Raw genomic sequence first — 19,188 nt, 5'->3', positions numbered from 1 at the left:
CAACTAGAGTAGGTCACTTATTAATACATTCTCTGAACTTCTTCTCATTTCTACTTGGGCCAACATTTCTTTTGCTAAACTACCAGCTCGATTTCTCCAAAATGCCCTATGTCCTGTTACAACCACTTGTCTTACAACCACTTATCACTCTCCTGATGAGTTCTGGTGTAATGCTCTGTCCCTTTCCCATGCTGCTCCTCCTCTCTAGAGCATCCTCCTTTCTCTGGGTACGGCTAATTTTTCATGTCCAGCACCACATCCTCTGGGAACTCTTCCAGGATTCTGAGGTCGATCTGAGCACCCCAGGTATATTCCTCACACCATGAACTGGGCAACCAGACTGCCGTCTCATTAAAGACAGGAACTGAATTTTCATCTCTATGCTAGGATCTAGCTCAGTGCCTCTGTGCCTATATTTTTTAAAGAAAAAAGTACACAAATAAAAAAATAAAATAAAATAAAGGACTGCTTGTCTTATCTGTGCTTATCAATGCATGTCTGCTGTTACTGGAGGCTGGCTAAATGTCATTAATACTAATGAAGAAACCAAGGCACAAAATGTTTAGGCGACCTGCTTAAGTCACACAGCCAATAAGTGACTGAGGCTGGACTCTAACAGGTGGCTTCTCATGGATGACATTTGGAGGAGCTACAGGAGGGTGATGTTCTTGGAACATAGGTCAGGCTGGCCAGGAGGGCATGAGGGTCTGTCAGGTGGTTGCTAAATTTACTTCACTGTCTATCCTTTTAAGACTAGGGAGGGAAATCCAGGGTCACTGGGAAGCTGTTCTTGGCATGTGGTCATAGGCATTGCTCAGCGTTCTATCTCGGGGATGGTCCACTGTGATGAGGGCTGGTGGGAAGGGGGACTAATAGGCCTTATCAGAGGAACCAGCAGGGACTCCCTCCCCCTGCACCTTCACACACCTGTAGACACAACACTCACATCTCAGAAGCCAAGCCAGACAATTGGAAGCAAACAGCTCTACTGCCCTGAGCTCCAGCTCCCAGGTTCTGGCCCCAAGTGTCATGGGGGGAAGTGACCTTGCTGTAATGGTATCCTCCATGTCTACTACCAACTAGCTGTTCTGGTGACCAAACAGATGGGCTCAGAGACCAAAGGGGCTGAGATCACATAGGTGATAGGTCAATTTAAAACATACAGCAAGAAGCAAGGGGAGAGGGACAGGGTAGGACAACACACTTAGAACACTGTACGAGAGGACGGAAGGAAAACATATGTCACCCTGAGTCATGCCATGCTTACATGTCCTGAACTCCACCAAGCACTTCCTGCTCATGGTGTGATTATAAATACTAGAGCTGAGGTCTGAGCAAGGAGCACAAAAAACAGATGGTGCCTGGGGCCCAATCCCATCAGAGAGACATGGGACAAGTACGACTGGCCACAGATGTAGCTTATCAATTTATCTGCTGAAAGCCATGGGTGTTTATCTGTATTTCTAGGGGCTCATGGCATTGCCAATGGGTGGCTCACTGAATATTGAGTGCCTCATGGGTCTCGCGTGTGGTTGATGTATCCTGAACACTTGGTGCTTCATGTATCTCATGTATATTTAGTGTGTGTCATGAATATTCAGTGCCCACTCAGCTCCTTCATCCCTTCCTATCTGTGCATACACACACACACATCACGTCCTTTATCTATGCCTAACATGGCTCACAAGCCATTTGCTTCTACTATTAGTTTCAACTATCTTCCTGATTTGTTTTTTTTTTTCTATTTACTAGATCAGAATCCAACATTCCAAGCCCAGCCAGTGCACATTACACCAGGTCTGTTTACTAGAATAGTAACCCCCAATTCTGAACTCCACTTTGCAATCTGCAAAGGTCTTTCACACTCACAACCTTATTTCATCTTTGCCACCGTCCCACGAGGCAGGAGTTAACATCCCAATTCAGAAGATGAGCACACTAAGGCTCAGAGGTTAAATGACTTTCCTCAGGCCACAAGCACACATCCATTTGGTGGCAGAGAGGACGTGCGTCCCAGTCCCCTCGCCCCTGGTCAAGTGTATTTCCAGTTTTACCAGCCCACCCCTGGGTTATTTTCACTCCCTTAAGGACCCCCAACTCCTCTGACTCCTGAGCCTTGTACAGTCTGATCTGAAGAAGCTATCACTTCTGGTACCCTGGGTATAAGACACACAAACACACACACACACACACACACACTCACACACACACACACACACACACACACATCCATCCCAGAGAAAGGAGCTGCAGCAATAAGCAGGCCTGAGCAGCAATCTCACAGGGCCTATTTCAGTCAATGCCCGCAGACCTCACTGCATGGTCTTTATTCCACAATGGGAGTCCACAGGAGGCTTCCTTGCAGCTCAGTCCCTCCAGAAGCTTATCTGCTTAGGCAGAAGGGCAGCAGTTTGAGCAGAAGAGCATCTGCACCCTGAGAACACCATAGTCCTCTCAGCATTAAACCCCAGGCCAAGGGCACTCTAACAATCTCTGAGTCCTCCCTTGTCAAGGAAGCCAAGGACCAGGGAAAGAATGTTCTGTATGAGTCAACCAGCAAAGCTGCACCCAAGGAACCCAAAGCCACTTGAAAGAGGAGTAAGCGTTTGTGCACGAGGCAGCCTTCCGCAGGGCCTGACGTGGGCCCACTTCTCCAAGGGTGTGTGATACTAAGGGTGAAGGAGTGGAGGGGGCTGGCCTGGGGTCCCGCAGCCTGGGCCACCAGGGCTGCTTGTGTGTGTGCTGCTGCTGCTGCTGGCTGCACAGCCTCTGCAGAGCTGCCTCTTGCTGTTGCTGCCAATGACCCAAGGGGTCTCGATAGCTGGATGACAGGAACATCACACTTGGTGAGGCTCCCCCTCAGGTGAGACTTCATGTGAGGCTAGTGGAAGTCAAACTAAAAACAAGGATCACTTTAATTATTTCATTTGGCCAAGAGATCCCTTCTGGGAAATGATTCCTTTGTCCAAAAGTCCTCAAATAGATGTTTCCAAGCAGAGCTGAAGCTCGGATTTCAGGCACCAGAGGATGGTAGCGCCCGGTTTTCTCTGGTTCAGAAACCACTTGGCTTCTCCCCTATTGAAGAAAGTTCCTCCCGGACCATTGGAGAGTGGAGGTGGGACTCTCCTGTGCAGTTAACATGGCTGTGAAGGGTAACAGTGAACCACACATTGAAGCCCGGCATGATGCCAATCAGCTTATGTGTGTGGTGGCACGAGATCCTCACAGGGGCCTCTGGACCATAGAGTCAAACAGCGGCGACTCGCCAAAGGTAACTGACACAGCTGGACTTAAGCGGGCACCTTTGTAAAGGCCAGCCTGTGCTCTTGGCAAATTTGCTATCTCCAGGCAGATGCAGATTTAGAAGTTATACAGTCCAACCCCCTCTAATAGCACACAATTGCTTTTTTAAATAGATGAATTCAGAAGTTAGGGAACTTGTTGAAGCCTCCATGGATGGCTTTTAAGAACCAAAAATACCCAGACCCCTCGTCAAGGTGAGGCCTGCCCTTTCCATCACCCCAGCCTACCTGTCTTGAGCTATGCGGCTTCTGGCATAATTTTCTTCTGCAAGTGGGAGAAACCATGCAAGCCCAGGCTTAAAATGGAAGATAAAGACAGGAGTCAGCATGGGGCTTATATACCAGGCCTCTCCTGAGCCTGGGTCTGGCCCAGGACCACCCACCTCCCACCACTCACTCTGTGATTTGCGACCTGAAAGCAAAAGGTTCAGGAACTTGACCCAGTGGTTGATCCTCCCAGGAGAAGGAATTCTGAATGGGTAAGAGAAAGTGATGCCCTAGTATCTTGAATTTCAGGATATGAAGAACGTGTTCAGAGGGCATCTGTGATGGTTTGAACTGCCCCTTCGGTCAGGACCTGCCATTTGGCATCAGAATGACTCTAAACTTTAGGCCACCAGAGAGGGACCCTTTAGTGAGAAGTCACATGTCTCTTTAGGCAAACCTTATATATTGATATTTTCAGTTAGCAACTTGAGTAGAGACTGACTTTTTAAATGACAGGATTCACCTGAATTACTTTAAAGTCATTCATTCATTAAATTGGTAAATATTAAACATGAGCTATGTACTAAACCAGGTGCTGTGATGCCAGGATGTATGGGCTGGGTGCCGCTATATCCCTCAAGGAGATGCACTTAAGCTGAGCACTTAAATAAATGAAATAAATTTCAGAAACAAATGCAATATATAAAATAGAGTACAGTACATAAATTAAACACTAGTCAGAAAAAAGAGACAAGGAGAGACAAGTGAATCCATGTGAGGCTGAAGCTGGCCTTTTGGGCTGAGTCTGGCTGGCAGGGTACTCCATTAGCCAGGGTTTCCCAGAAGAGCTTGTGCTGAAACTGTCATCTGTGGTCCTGTAGCTGGAAGATGCCCTGGTGTGGGGATCGTGCACCACCTAGCGTTGACATAAGCCACTGCACATACCGCAAAAGTGGGAAGGAAGGTGCCCTCCCCACAAAGAAATTTGTGGAGTTCACCGTTTTTAAGTGCACTGCCAAATGCCATAAATGCTCACATATGTTATCTCATCTAGCCTGCATTAGAGCCCTATGAGGTCGATATTGTCATCACCATGTGACTGATGAAGCTGTAGAGATTCAAAAAGGTTAAGCTATTTGATCAAGGTCCCCTGAACTAAGGGCCAATGTAGGGAATTGAACCTCCCTCCCTCTGTACTCTGTTAACTTCCTAGCCTTTCTGGTGTAGAGGAAAGGATTGGGCATCTCATGACCAGGCTTAGACTTCTTGGATGATGGCTCAGCCTCTCAAGAAAGGACCCAGACTCCACGGCAGATCCTGCAGGGATCAGCCCTTGCCTGCCCCAGCAGCCTTGGTTTTCTTGCAACAGAGGTAAGTTCTGGCTTCTCTGAATCTCTTGCTGTGTTCCAAGCACTCTGTTTCATCCCTTGCTTTAGTGTCTTCTTTTTTTTTTTCCATGTAGAGTGCCCTCTGTCTGGGACACCACTGTCCCTTTATTTTCCTACCTAGTGCCTCTTTCCCTTAAGATGGTTAAAGGGAAACCTGCCAGGAAGCCTCCCCTGGCCCTCTCAGGTTGTGCTAGATGCCTCTCCCCTGTGTTTCCACAGCACTGTGTGCATTCCCAGGTCACACTGCACCACAGACCACCTGTCAGTCATCTCTCACCCCCCCAGGAGACTGTGAGCTCTGTGTCCCCAGTGCCTAGCAGATGCCTGACCCATTGCAGGAGCTTGATAAATGTCTTCAGGCAAATGAATGTTTGAATGGCTGGATAGATGGGCAGAAGGATGAGACGAAAGCTTGCTGCCCAACTGGCCTCAGCATTCCAGGGTCTCATCAAGTGCCCTATGCTGGCCAGTCAAGTTCACCAGCAGAGCCAGCCAGGATAGAACCCCAGGGGGACAGGATTCACCTAAATTACTTACAAGTCTAGTGGAGAAAGGTTGCGTTCTAGACTGCTTTCTTACCCTGCCTTCTCACTGTTAGTGTCAGTTCACTTCTAGGTCACAACCTAATTCCCAGCAGAGTTTCTGGAACAACTGCAGGTCAGTACTCAGTCTCTCGGGGTTGCTTGGTCTATGGTCCCGAAAACCCCTAGCTGGCAACCTAGAGCTCTGTTGAATAAACGGGCTGCTTCTGAGGTGAGAGGGAAGCAGAGGACAGAGCTTTAATAACAAGATGGCCACTTTCTCAGAGATCCCTGCCCCTGAGTCCCTGCATTGGAGACTGGAGTGGCCCTCCTGGTGCCCCACTTCAAGGAAGTAGTTTGATACATTCAGAAAGAGGATGTGGAAGAAGATGAGGAAAAGAGAAATAGAGCATAAAACCATGGGTGTTTCACTATGCCCTCTAAAAACCAAAATAAAAATAAGTAATAGTAGCTGTAGAAATTACTTGTTCTACCTCAGGGGAAAAATTGGAGCTTCATTCATTGGGTGCCTACAGCCTGCTGGCATTATCTAATCTTCACAATGACCCAGGGATGGAGGCATTTGGGCTCCATTTTACAAATGAATAAACTGAGGTCCAATGTCACACAGCTAGAGTGCATCTTCTCACCTCTCCTCTCTTTCATTTCTGTTGGATTTGGTAGCCTCTCTGTCCTAAGGACACTGGAGAAAAGATGGTAACCCAGGACCTGAGACCAGTGACCCCAAAGGACCATCTCTGCAGAGATCCTGAGAGCTTGATACACAGCCTGCTTCTCCATGATGCCCGCTTTTACCTACTCATCACCCACAACACTCATTTCCTCCTTTCCTTCATTATAAATCTAAATACATATACTTCATTGGGGAAACACCAGGTTCAAAATCCTGGAAGCCAAAATCATTTCTCTAACTCAATACAGCAATGGCAGGAAAACAATGCTATTTACAGTCAGCCAGGAACTGCCTTGCTCCAGGCCACATCTGCAATCTAGAAGGTTCTCTTTGGATAACTGAAGTTTTATACAAAACATGAAAGAAGAAACAAGACCAGGGATAAATAAATGGTGGGTATTTTCATCTCTTCTTGTTCAGGTAGAGTCCTGTTTTCCTGAGATTGTGACAGCCTGGAACAGGCCTCACTTTGATATGCTCTCCCTGCATGGGCTGGACTTGACAACCCAACCTCTGGATTCCTTGACCTCACCATCCTTGGCACTGGCAGGTGATTTCTCACTCCTCCTTGGCTGCACTTTCCACTTTTTCTTATTCATGGCAGACTTTCTGCTTTTGATATTCCAGAACTGCTGATGGTCAACTCTCAGCCCTTCAGCTGACTTCACCCGGGTGCTTGCCCAGTTTCTCCTGCCCCAGATCTCTATTTTCCCGCCCCTGCTTCCCCTGGAGAGACAGAAGATGGGGAAGCGTGGTGGGAGTGGGGAGATTGCTCTGCCCCCTGGTCTTCAGTACTCAGCTTTGGGGGTATAGGAGAAAATCTGGAGGAGGGGGGTCAGCAAAGACAGGTCATCTTTGAGTTGCCACAGTGCAGATACCTAGACTCAGGAGAGTGAGGCTAGCACCTGAGTGATGTAGGACCACTCAAACCACCCACTGAGAAGTCAGCAGAGGGGCTCTCAGGCTTAATCAATGTGGAGATAGATCTATCTGCACCAACACAGCCAGCACACTATAGTCTAAATGTCATGAATAGGATGATGGTGTCACCCTCCCATCACCCAAAAATATCTCCAAAACTGCCTTCAGGGGCCAAGGCAAAATTGTTTTATTAAAACAGCTATTTGCAATGGCAGATTTTAAAGACAAAGATACAAATAAGTCAATGGATATAAAAATCTGTAAAAGGCTATAAATACATGATCATCATTTATAAAATCAACAACATCTCATGTATCTGGCACTTTATGGAAACTCATTTTACATTTTATCATTTGGAATAAATGAAGTGGTTTTTTTCCTAAATAAAATACTTTCCTACCCCATAAGCTACGTTTTCAAAGTGCTCCTTTCTTCTGGTACAGTACCCATCTGACAGATGCTCAAATCTCCTTTAGTCCTCTGCCAGTGGACACACTTTTATCTCTTCATTCAGCTTCCTTCCTGAGTCTGCTATGGAGTTGGAAATCAAACAGCCATGTTTGTTAGAGTTGTTTGTAAATTAAATAGAATACAGGTTGACTATCTCTTAACTAAAATGCTTGGGACCAGAAGTGTTTCAGATTTCAGGATATCTGCATTATAGACTTGTCAGTTGAACACCTCAAACCCAAAAATTCAAAATCCAAAATGCCCCTATTTCCTTTGACTTTCATGTCTACTCTCAGAAGTTTTAGATTTTAGAGTATTTCAGATTTGGGGTTTTCAGATTTGGGATGCTCAACCTGTAGTAATAAATGGCTCTGAGGTGCTAACTTATGAATAAATTGCATAGACTTTGGAAAAAGGCCATTGTTCTGGTTTTGCACCTGTATTCTTGGTTGAGAGGGATGACATAAACAAGGTGTTTCATGGTAGTTCAAAAAATCAGATATACCAACCACCCGCTGATTGACTCTATAATTTAGCATGGGTTTGTTTTTGTCCTTTGAAGTAGATAGACAGAGAATTTCTGGACGGATTTGAAAAGACAGAGAATTTCTGGACGGATTTGAAATGGATCTGATAGTCTATATATCAAGCAAATAGACACACCTGTCACAAGCAGGAAGCCTTTTGAGAACTCAGGTGTTTTAAATCTACTAGGTTGCCCCAAATCCAATCATATGGAGATATTGTCAGAAGAAGACTACCCCATGATCTCAGATGCCAGAGCCAGCCCACCCCACCTGGACTCTGCCAATTCTCTTATTGTCTGTGTTTCTGAAAGCCCACTATATCCCTGACCCCATCCCCAAACAGCTGAAACTTAGCCTATGTCTCTATCAATTTGCAGATGCTGGGACTAAATGTCTAAGGATATATCATTCCCATTTCAGACCTTAAAACCTAGATGATTACCCCACATGTGAGAACATGTGGCATGTCTAAATTCACTTGAGTTTGCAGCCACAAAGGCAGTGTTGTATGGAGGCTAACCACACCAGTTCTGGAGTCAGAATGCTTAAGCCATGTCAGGTAACATCTCCGCTTGTGACAAGGTTGTGGCCTCAGGGAAGGATGGCTAGCTTTTACAAATCTGATGTAATCTTTACTTCCTCCCTTCCCTTTCTGCATGCTGGCCATGCACGGGGAGGGCTGCAGAAGAGAAACCTTCCCAGCTGAGAAGGTGACAGCTAGTGAGGCAGTCCTGAAGATCAGTAAGTAGGGTGGGCATGGGTTGGTCTCAGCCAAAGGCTGCTCTTGGGCCACATGCAGAGTCTTCAGTGAGGGCAGGTAAGACTCAGCCTTCTCAGGAGTACAGTGCCATCATCATCCACTGGACATGTTGGGAAAGCAAATGATGGTCAGTTCAGAACCACGTCTCATCTGGGCCTCCCCACCCCACACTCCTGGGGAGCCATGGAGACAGAACATTAATGGATGGTTTAGCCAGAGGGACCATATCATCCATTAGGAAGTATAAATCAACCTGAAATATAATCAACCTTGACTTCTCACGGTGCCTATGAATGATGACAGTCAAATACAGGCTGATTCTGTATTCAGTTCTCAATGAATTTTTTTCCCATGAATTCAATTTGGCATGCTTGTGCCAGCTCTGTGCAGGTGTGCAAACTGGCAGGGTAGCAGAAATCCATTAAAGCATATTCTACATGTTTACATTTATGGGCCCCTTGGTCTGACAGCTTTATGTGGGTTTGATGAACAACCCCTCTAACTCATATAGACGGGACCTCTGGGGAAACCACTCCCCAGGCCAATCCCTCAGAATGATAAAGCTGAGAATAGTGAAGTTACCAATGGTGTCAGAGAAAGCCTCAGCGTGAAATCCAACAAGGTGGCTGCCACTCCCTGCAGACCTTGGGTGGTCCTGATCCTCATTGAGCCACAGATGGTCAGAGCTGGAGGCAATCTCAGAGACCACCTAGTTCCACTCATTTCACCTGTGGGGCAGCTGAGGCCCAGAGATTTAATATAATTTGCCTAAGGTCCCACAGCTAATTACAAGAAGTGTTGTGGCTTCAACCCAGTTCTCAGACCCCAGTGCAGTTCTCTTCCTGTGATAGCTCTTTGCCCACTGGACCCTGCTCAGTTTTGGGCTGTCCTATTTCAGGTGCTACATTTGTGTTGTCCTATTCTCCTACACCTGAGCCTGCCACTATGGAAGGACTGCCTGGGATCAGGAGCGATGCCCCAGTACTCAAGTGTGGGGCTAAGCAGTCCAGGGATAGGCCCTGAAAATTCTGGCCATTGGCCCTCCAGTAGAATCCCACTTCACACCAAATCTTGGAGGGATTGAGGGGTGACACAGGCTGCAGGTCCCTACAGCTTGGAAAGCAATTCCATAAAATGGACATTTGGGATCAAGAAAAACATTCCAGCTTTGACTGAATCATTTCTAAGTGGCCATAGCAGAGGAAGGGTTGCAGAATAAAAGAGCAGAGGATTGAACTCCAGACTCCAAAGTCCTTGCAATGAACATTACCTAGTGCTACACCTGGCGCCTAAGCAGCTGCTCAATAAATCAGTGCATTTTGAAGGATCAGGGAAGATAATCAGTTTCATACATAAATTTGTACTCTCCTAGGCATATCACTTCATTCATTCAACACATCCTGCTGTGTCTGCAAAGTGATATGAAAGAGGAGGAAATGGGCTTGGCCATGTGACTTGCTTTGGACAACAGAATGACTTGCAGGCGTGCCAGATTGGAGCCTTGGTTTCAGAGGCCTACTGTGTTTAAGCTTGCTTGCCTGTGTTTCTCCCATTTCCCTGGGAAGAACAAACCTAGGCAGAGTTTCCTCAATTCAGGTACCCAGCAAAACCCTCAGCCAACCCACAGATATATGAGCAAGCCAGCTGAGATCCACTGACTCCCAGCCATGTGACTCGGAAGCTAAATAAGTGCTTGTCATACATATGCTGCTGAAGTTTTGTAAATTTGTCACATGGCATTATTGCAATCAGAGTTATTGGATACACCTTTCATATGTGCCTGGCACAAAGTGGGTGCTCAGAAAATATTTGATGGGTAAATGAATGAATGAATGAGTGCAATGAATGTAGTGCTCAATTTCCAATTCAGCAGAATAAAAGGTCCCCAGAGCCCTTCTCCTTCACAAGAGCATGGTCCCGCAAGGGCCACCTCTACCTAAGATGACATGAGCCACCTCCTTGGGGTAAGTCTTACCTCTGGCTTCTGGAGGTATATCCCTTTGCCATCTTGGGTTAAGTTTTGGAAGACATCTGTGAAAATGCAGCAGAAAGGAATACAGCTAATGTGTCTATTGGAAACATTATGAATTAGTTCCTCCCATATATCTCACCTTAACCACATCCATTCTGCAAACGTGAGGGAACCCAGTGTCAGCCTACATGTGACCACACGCAGCCACACCTATGATAAGTGAGCCACTTCAAGCCTTTGTCTCTGGAACAAGGCAGGAAAAGATGAGTTTGGATATCCGCAGCCAGGGTTCACAGGCACTTGGCTGGAGGTCCCCACAGCTTCCCTGGTCTGCTGTTTCTGGGATGGCGGCTGTCCTCCCTTGTGCTTAAACTAGGGACAGGTGGGAAGTCATGGGGCAGCAGAGGAAGACCTGGCCCTCCCCAGCTTCCCGCCAGCTCACCCTCCATGTTCTCTACACGCAGCATCAAGTGGATGAAACTGACAAAGTCCATCTGGAGGCGGGGGCCGCCGTAGCGGATGAGCATCAGCTGACAGACGTCATCACTGAGCATGATTCCTGCATTGAGCACAAGCTCCTGCTGTGGGTGTTGGGGGCTTGCACCCTGCTCCCCTCCTGCTCAAGGCCCCTTCAAATGTCCCTCCAGTTTAGGGACCTGAATCCTGATAGCATGGAAATCTTCTTTTATAGGGTTCATTTTGAATTGTTTAATTGTTTAACCAATTTATTTTATTTAATCCCTACTCCTCACCCCTGTCTGTTAAGGCAACCAGCATGAGGCTGTTTTCATCAAGTATGTTACCGGCCTTCAAGGAAGGAGGCAGTCTGCTAAGTGCTCAAAAGTACCTGCTTGGGAGCCCGGTAGTCCTGAATTTAAACCCCAGGCAATTGAGCTTCAATTTCTTCCTCTGTGAAGTGAGGATTATAACAAGGTGGTGTTGAAGATTAAATAAGAAGTTGAATGTGCCACCCCTCCATCAATGTTGGCTAGGATCACAGGGACAATCATAAAAAATGTTTGAGTTGACTGCAGATCTACGTCTTTGAGAGTCACACTGCGTATGAGAGTTACTTCAGCATGCCACACATCCCCTCTCCTCTGCCTGATGAGTGTGCACCCTGCCCATGTGTGCCCACAGCTCCAGCTCTTCCTGTGCCTACCTGCCTCCCTCATGGCAGCGTGCAGCTGCTCCCAGTTCAGGTATCCTGACCCATGGTCTTGCTTGTGGAAAACCTTCTGCAAAGAACCAAATAAGAGGTTCAGGAAGCCAGACATTTCCAAGCACCATCTGAGAGCCCCTGTGTGCCCCTTGTCAGCACCACAGAGGGGCTGTTGAAGATATCTGAGGCTCCACATGCAGGGCCTGTTGCCAGGATAAGAATATGGCAGAGTCCATGCTGGGATCCTACCAACTCATGTTTCCTACAGAACAAGGCTTCTGAGAAACAAAAAAGTCTTTTTCTCATGGGGTATAGACAGTCTTGGTGTGGGTAAATGCGCTTAATGTAAGCACATTATCCACACTTTAAAGTGATTCCAGCTTTCTGACTCAGGAGACAAGTGGGAGAGTTGTGAGTTGTGAGCAATGATTGGAAGAGCAAGAAGGAGCAAATTTATGAAAGACTTTAAACGCCAAGTGTGCCAAGGAGTTTGGACTTTCTCTGAAGCCCATGAGGAGTCTTAAAAAGCTTTTTGTAAAGAAGCAGCATGATCAGATATGTGTTTTGGAACTTCAGGAGACTACTGCAACCAGCTCTCTGAGTTTGGAAGAGACCAATAGAGGAAATGCTCACTGAAGGGAGAATAGAGAAGGTTTGGTGAGGTGGATATAAAGGGCTGCAGGGGACAGAAGCATCTTCTACAGCTTTGCAGAACTGCCATTCCTACACCATCTTCCAAAGAGGTGTGGTTAAGACTTGTTCTTACCTGAGAGAGCTTCAGCTGCTTCCACAGGTCCCTGAATTCCTGGATGCTCATAGTACCTGATGCATTAAGCTGATTAATAGGTTAAGGTAAAAGCTGCCAGGGAGAGTTCCATCCATGCTTTGGAGGCAGTGATCAGCCCCCCACAAAGTGATGTGCAATTTGTGGATGGCCTCATTCAATGTCTGATCATGTCTGATTTTGCTAGTTGGCCTCACCTCACTGGCCAGTCCAGCCCAGGGCTCCCTCACTCTTGCTAGGAAAAAACAGAATGAGCCCAGAGCACAGCAGCACTGGGAGAAGCGATGATGATGGAGGTGATGATGGTGATGACCACAGCTAGCATTAAGTGAGGCAGAATTTTTTTAATGCTATGAAATGTTATCTTTCATTATTGTTAGTGGAGTACCAGTAGTATTAATAGATGGTGATATAATTTTAATATACTTGAAGTCTTTTACACCTAAACATAAACACCTAAACATAAACATAAAAAATTAAATATGACATATCCCACTGCCTCTTCCTTTCATGCCTACTTTTTTTCTTCTTAGCATCCTTTATTGAGTTCTTTATATATATATACTTTAAGTTCTAGGGTACCTGTGCACAATGTGCAGGTTTGTTACATAGGTATACATGTGCCATGTTGGTTTGCTGCACCCATTAACTCGTCATTTACATTAGGTATTTCTCCTAATGTTATCCTTCCCCCTGCCCCCCCACCCCCTGACAGGTCCCAGGGTGTGATGTTCCCCACACTTGTCCAAGTGTTCTCATTGTTCAGTTCTCACCTATGAGTGAGAACATGCAGTGTTTGGTTTTCTGTCCTTGCGATAGTTTGCTCAGAATGATGGTTTCAAGCTGCATCCATGTCCCTGTAAATGACATGAACTTATCTTTTTATATGGCTGCATAGTATTCCACGGTGTATATATGCCACATTTTCTGAATCCAGTCTATCATTGATGGACATTTGGGTTGTTTCCAAGTCTTTGCTATTGCAAATAGTGCCGCAATAAACATACATGTGCATGTGTCTTTATAGCAGCATGATTTATAATCCTTTGGGTATATACCCAGTAATGGGATGACTGGATCAAATGCTATTTCTAGTTCTTGAGGAAACACCACACTGTTTTCCACAACAGTTGAACTAGTTTACAGTCCCACCAACAGTGTAAAAGTGTTCCTATTTATCCATATCCTCTCCAGCAGCTATTGTTTCCTTACTTTTTAATGATCGCCATTCTAACTGGTGTGAGATGGTATCTCATTGTGGTTTTGATTAGCATTTCTCTGATGACCAGTGATGATGAGCATTTTTTCATGAGACTGTTGGCTGCATAAATGTCTTTTTTTGAGAAGTGTCTGTTCATATCGAGGCAGGATACTTTGACATGGCCAATTTGATGTGATTTAAATTTAAAAAATAGTAACCTTTTTTCATTATTATTTTAAAAACCAGCTTATGGAAGGAGTCAGGCACACAGTGGCTAATGATGCCTTTTACATTTTTTTAAGTTTAATGGTTGGCTTTGTAGACCATGCCCAGATACCCCTACCATCAGAGACATTGGGTCAAAGTACCACCACACCCCATCTCTGTTTGAGCCCTCACCATGAATCCATCACTGAGTTACACACTTCACCTGTAGCAGGTGAGGTCGGCATTAACGCCCCCATGTTCCAGGTGATGAAATGAGCACTTGGAGAGGGTCTGATCTTGTTCAAGTTCACACAGCTGGTGACAGAGCTGGGCCCTGCCCCATGCCCCTACACCTAATCCTGCACTGTCTCTGAGTTTCTGCAGACTTTTTGTTTTTACAACCCCCCTTAGGCTATCTATTCAATATGCCTCTCCATAGTATGGATGATCAAACATTGATTACAATTATCCACTTAGAAAGGCAGTGCGTTTGTTAGAAAAATTGCAGGGCTGAGAAAGAGGACAGCTGAGTTTGTGGCATGTTGTTTAACTTCCCTGAGCCCTGGTTTCCTGATCTGTTCATGGGGGCAGCCACCGCCCAGTTATTAAATGGAAAACATAGGGCCCCAAGGCTTTTGTAAAGGCTCTTGTAAACCTGGAGAGCTGTTACTAAACACCACCTCCTAGCTGCCTCATCCTCATTCCCAGGAAATGAGATTATTGTGATGGATGGCTAATATTGGTCACCTATTAGATGATAGCTCTGACCCCAGCATTTTACCTGTGTTATCTCATTTGCATTCCCACATTAATCCTACCAAGTAAGTTTCAACACTCTCTCCATGCTTCAGATGAGCATCTGGATGCATAATGAGGCTCAGTGACTTGTCCAGGATCCCACAATTAGCAAGGATTGGGGTTGGGATTCAAATATACTCTGCCTAGCTCCAGAGTGAAGCTCTCAACCAACAGCAAGCATCCACCCACAAACCTGAAACGATACATCCAGTAAGGCCAGGATCCCCTGGCAGGCTTCCAGGCTAAAGAAGGGCTGTCTGCTCCCCAGATCTGTGAAGGAGTGAAAAAGTCCACATGGGGGCTGGTCCCAGGTCTGCACACCCCTTTTCTGAGCAGGAAGAGGCAGTGCTGTGGGGGCCAGCTGATGACCACCATGTACGTGGGCTTGGAAGAGTGAGAACGGAAGACAGTAGAGAGACGGGGGGGTGACGGTCGTTCCTACACCCATGGAGAAAGTCAAATGCTGTAGCGGACGCCTGGTACGGCTTGGGTTTGCTTACACAGAGGGCCAAACGAACATGCCCTTTGTACCTAGGGAGGGCCAGGATCATAGAGTCAAACTCCCAAATCTCAAAGAGATCCAAGAGGTCAACTTGTTCAAGCTCCCAACCAAACTGGGGGATTCTTTCCTCAGGTTTCTTTCTCCTTTCTTTCTTTCTTTCTTTCTCCTTTCTTTCTTTCTTTCTTTCTTTCTTTTTCTTTCTTTTCTTTCTTTCTCTCTCTCTCTCTTTCCTTTCTTTTTTTTATTTTTTTAATTTTATTATTATTATACTTTAAGTTTTAGGGTACATGTGCACAATGTGCAGGTTACTTACATATGCATACATGTGCCATGCTGGTGCACTGCACCCACTAACTCGTCATTTAGCATTAGGTATATCTCCTAATGCTATCCCTCCCCCATCCCCCCACCCCACAACAGTCCCCAGAGTGTGATGTTCCCCTTCCTGTGTCCATGTGTTCTCATTGTTCAATTCCCACCTATGAGTGAGAACATGCGGTGTTTGGCTTTTTGTCCTTGCGACAGTTTACTGAGAATGATGATTTCCAATTTCATCCATGTCCCTACAAAGGACATGAACTCATCATTTGTTATGGCTGCATAGTATTCCATGGTGTATATGTGCCACATTTTCTTAATCCAGTCTATCATTGTTGGACATTTGGGTTGGTTCCAAGTCTTTGCTATTGTGAATAGTGCCGCAATAAGCATATGTGTGCATGTGTCTTTATAGCACCATGATTTATAGTCCTTTGGGTATATACCCAGTAATGGGATGGCTGGGTCAAATGGTATTTGTAGTTCTAGATCCCTGAGGAATCGCCACACTGACTTCCACATTGGCCTTTGACAAAATTCAACAACCCTTCATGCTAAAAACTCTCAATAAATTAGGTATTGATGGGACATATCTCAAAATAATAAGAGCTATCTATGACAAACCCACAGCCAATATCATACTGAATGGGCAAAAACTGGAAGCATTCCCTTTGAAAACTGGCACAAGACAGGGATGCCCTCTCTCACCACTCCTATTCAACATAGTGTTGGAAGTTCTGGCCAGGGCAATTAGGCAGGTGAAGGAAATAAAGGGTATTCAATTAGGAAAAGAGGAAGTCAAATTGTCCCTGTTTGCAGATGACATGATTGTATATCTAGAAAACCCCATTGTCTCAGCCCAAAATCTCCTTAAGCTGATAAGCAACTTCAGCAAAGTCTCAGGATACAAAATCAATGTACAAAAATCACAAGCATTCTTATACACCAATAACAGACAAACAGAGAGCCAAATCATGAGTGAACTCCCACTCACAATTGCTTCAAAGAGAATAAAATACCTAGGAATCCAACTTACAAGGGACATGAAGGACCTCTTCAAGGAGAACTACAAACCACTGCTCAATGAAATAAAAGAGGATACAAACAAATGGAAGAACATTCCATGCTCATGGGTAGGAAGAATCAATATCGTGAAAATGGCCATACTGCCCAAGGTAATTTATAGATTCAACGCCATCCCCATCAAGCTACCAATGACTTTCTTCACAGAATTGGAAAAACTACTTTAAAGTTCATATGGAACCAAAAAAGAGCCCGCATCGCCAAGTCAATCCTAAGCCAAAAGAACAAAGCTGGAGGCATCATGCTACCTGACTTCAAACTATACTACAAGGCTACAGTAACCAAAACAGCATGGTACTGGTACCAAAACAGAGATATAGATCAATGGAACAGAACAGAGCTCTCAGAAATAAGGCCGCATATCTACAACTATCTGATCTTTGACAAACCTGAGAAAAACAAGCAATGGGGAAAGGATTCCCTATTTAATAAACGGTGCTGGCAAAACTGGCTAGCCATATGTAGAAAGCTGAAGCTGGATCCCTTCCTTACACCTTATACAAAAATTAATTCAAGATGGATTAAAGACTTACATGTTAGACCTAAAACCATAAAAACCCTAGAAGAAAACCTAGGCAATACCATTCAGGACATAGGCATGGGCAAGGACTTCATGTCTAAAACACCAAAAGCAGTGGCAACAAAAGCCAAAATTGACAAATGGGATCTAATTAAACTAAAGAGCTTCTGCACAGCAAAAGAAACTACCATCAGAGTGAACAGGCAACCTACAAAATGGGAGAAAATTTTCACAACCTACTCATCTGACAAAGGGCTAATATCCAGAATCTACAATGAACTCAGACAAATTTACAAGAAAAAAACAAACAACCCCATCAAAAAGTGGGCAAAGGACATGAACAGACACTTCTCAAAAGAAGACATTTATGCAGCCAAAAAACACATGAAAAAATGCTCACCATCACTGGCCATCAGAGAAATGCAAATCAAAGCCACAATGAGATGCCATCTCACACCAGTTAGTATAGCAATCATTAAAAAGTCAGGAAACAACAGGTGCTGGAGAGGATGTGAAGAAATAGGAACACTTTTACACTGCTGGTGGGACTGTAAACTAGTCCTTTCTTTCTTTCTTTCCTTCTTCCCTCCCTCCCTCCTTTCCTTCCTTCCTTCTTTCTTTCTTTCCTTCTTCCCTCCCTCCCTCCCTCCTTCCTTCCTTCCTTTCTTTTTTTTTCTTTCTTTTCTTTCTCTTTCTTTCTTTCTTTCGAGATGGAGTCTCATTCTATCACCCAGACTGGAGTGTCACAATCTTGGCTCACTGCAACCTCCACCTCCCGGGTTCAAGCAATTCTCCTGCCTCAGCCTCCTGAGTAGCTGGGATTACAGGAGGGTACCACCACATCTGGCTAATTTTTCATATTTTTGGTAGAGACAGGGTTTCACCATGTTGGCCAGGTTGATCTCAAACTCCTGACCTCAAGTAATCCGCCCATCTGGGCCTCCCAAAGTGCTGGGATTACAGGAGTGAGCCACTGCGCCCAGCCCTCCTCAGGTTTCTTGATGGATGCTCTGTCAGTTACAGGTGCTCACTTTTTCACATGGGTGAAGAATTTCAGTCAGGAGAAACTTCTTTCATTAAGTCCAAAGGAACCTCCTATAATAGTGGCTCACTGGTCCTAGTTTCACCTCCAGAAAAGCATAAAACGGTATTTGTCTCTTCTTTGACTTTTGCTTTCCCTTCTAAACATCTGAATATTTCTCAAACTACTCCTCACATGCGATGGTTTCTAAACCCTCAACACCCTTTTCTGAGCCCTACATTTTGCCAGTATCTCTTTGAAATATGGTGCCAAGATTTGAACACAGTCCTCCAGATGCAATTTGATTGAACAGAATACAGTAGACCTATCATTTCCAGTTTTCAGTCAACATTTCCCAAATTATGTTTCAAAGGAGATTTTCTGCAGAGAAAGAGTTTTGCGGTCAAAGAAATGTGGGATACTTTGCATCTATTGATGCTTTTCTTCATTTGCCATGCACTTTACTACATGTGAGGTACTAAAGACCCAAGTACAATCAACCACAGAAGCTAACCCCTTTTATTTCATGGAACACTTACTAAACCTCTTGGTTTCTAGCATTTCCTGGAACACAATTTTAAAAGCACACATCTAAATGCTCCCATTAAATGCAGCCTGAATTTGTACGAGCTTATTTAGCAGCAACTTGAAACAATTCGTTCATGTTAGCTAGAGGTCAACTAAATTAACCAAATATCTTTCACATAAACTGCCACAAAAATGAAGTCTCTTCTGTTAAGAACTTGCGCTACCATTTTAAAATGGTCTATATCAAAATGGCAGTGGTTTATTATCTTCCTGACTACATTTCATCTTTTTGGTTTGGGCACAGCTTGTTGAAAACATTCTG

The 19,188-nt window shown here is 45.1% G+C and overlaps 1 protein-coding gene across 2 annotated transcripts in view; it reads right to left on the bottom strand.

Moving 5' to 3' along the window:
* Positions 1-7,206: 7,206 nt before the first annotated feature.
* Positions 7,207-19,188, bottom strand: part of CAPN14 (calpain 14) — a 53,479-nt gene continuing 41,497 nt past the window's right edge. For both annotated transcript variants that reach the window (XM_055378821.2, XM_019020759.4), the window contains 6 exons: positions 15,100-15,164; positions 12,671-12,739; positions 11,905-11,980; positions 11,185-11,301; positions 10,746-10,801; positions 7,207-8,870 (listed from right to left, as the gene is read on the bottom strand). In XM_055378821.2, the coding sequence (XP_055234796.2) occupies positions 8,844-8,870; positions 10,746-10,801; positions 11,185-11,301; positions 11,905-11,980; positions 12,671-12,739; positions 15,100-15,164 (410 nt within the window). In that variant the 3' untranslated portion in view covers positions 7,207-8,843. The remainder of the gene's footprint in view (positions 8,871-10,745; positions 10,802-11,184; positions 11,302-11,904; positions 11,981-12,670; positions 12,740-15,099; positions 15,165-19,188) is intronic.

The sequence above is a fragment of the Gorilla gorilla genome, chromosome 12, assembly GCF_029281585.2.
Source record: "Gorilla gorilla gorilla isolate KB3781 chromosome 12, NHGRI_mGorGor1-v2.1_pri, whole genome shotgun sequence".
NCBI classification, from domain to species: domain Eukaryota; kingdom Metazoa; phylum Chordata; class Mammalia; order Primates; family Hominidae; genus Gorilla; species Gorilla gorilla.
The sequence above is the reverse complement of the archived record's forward strand: the minus strand, read 5'-3'. Positions and strand labels throughout refer to the sequence as shown.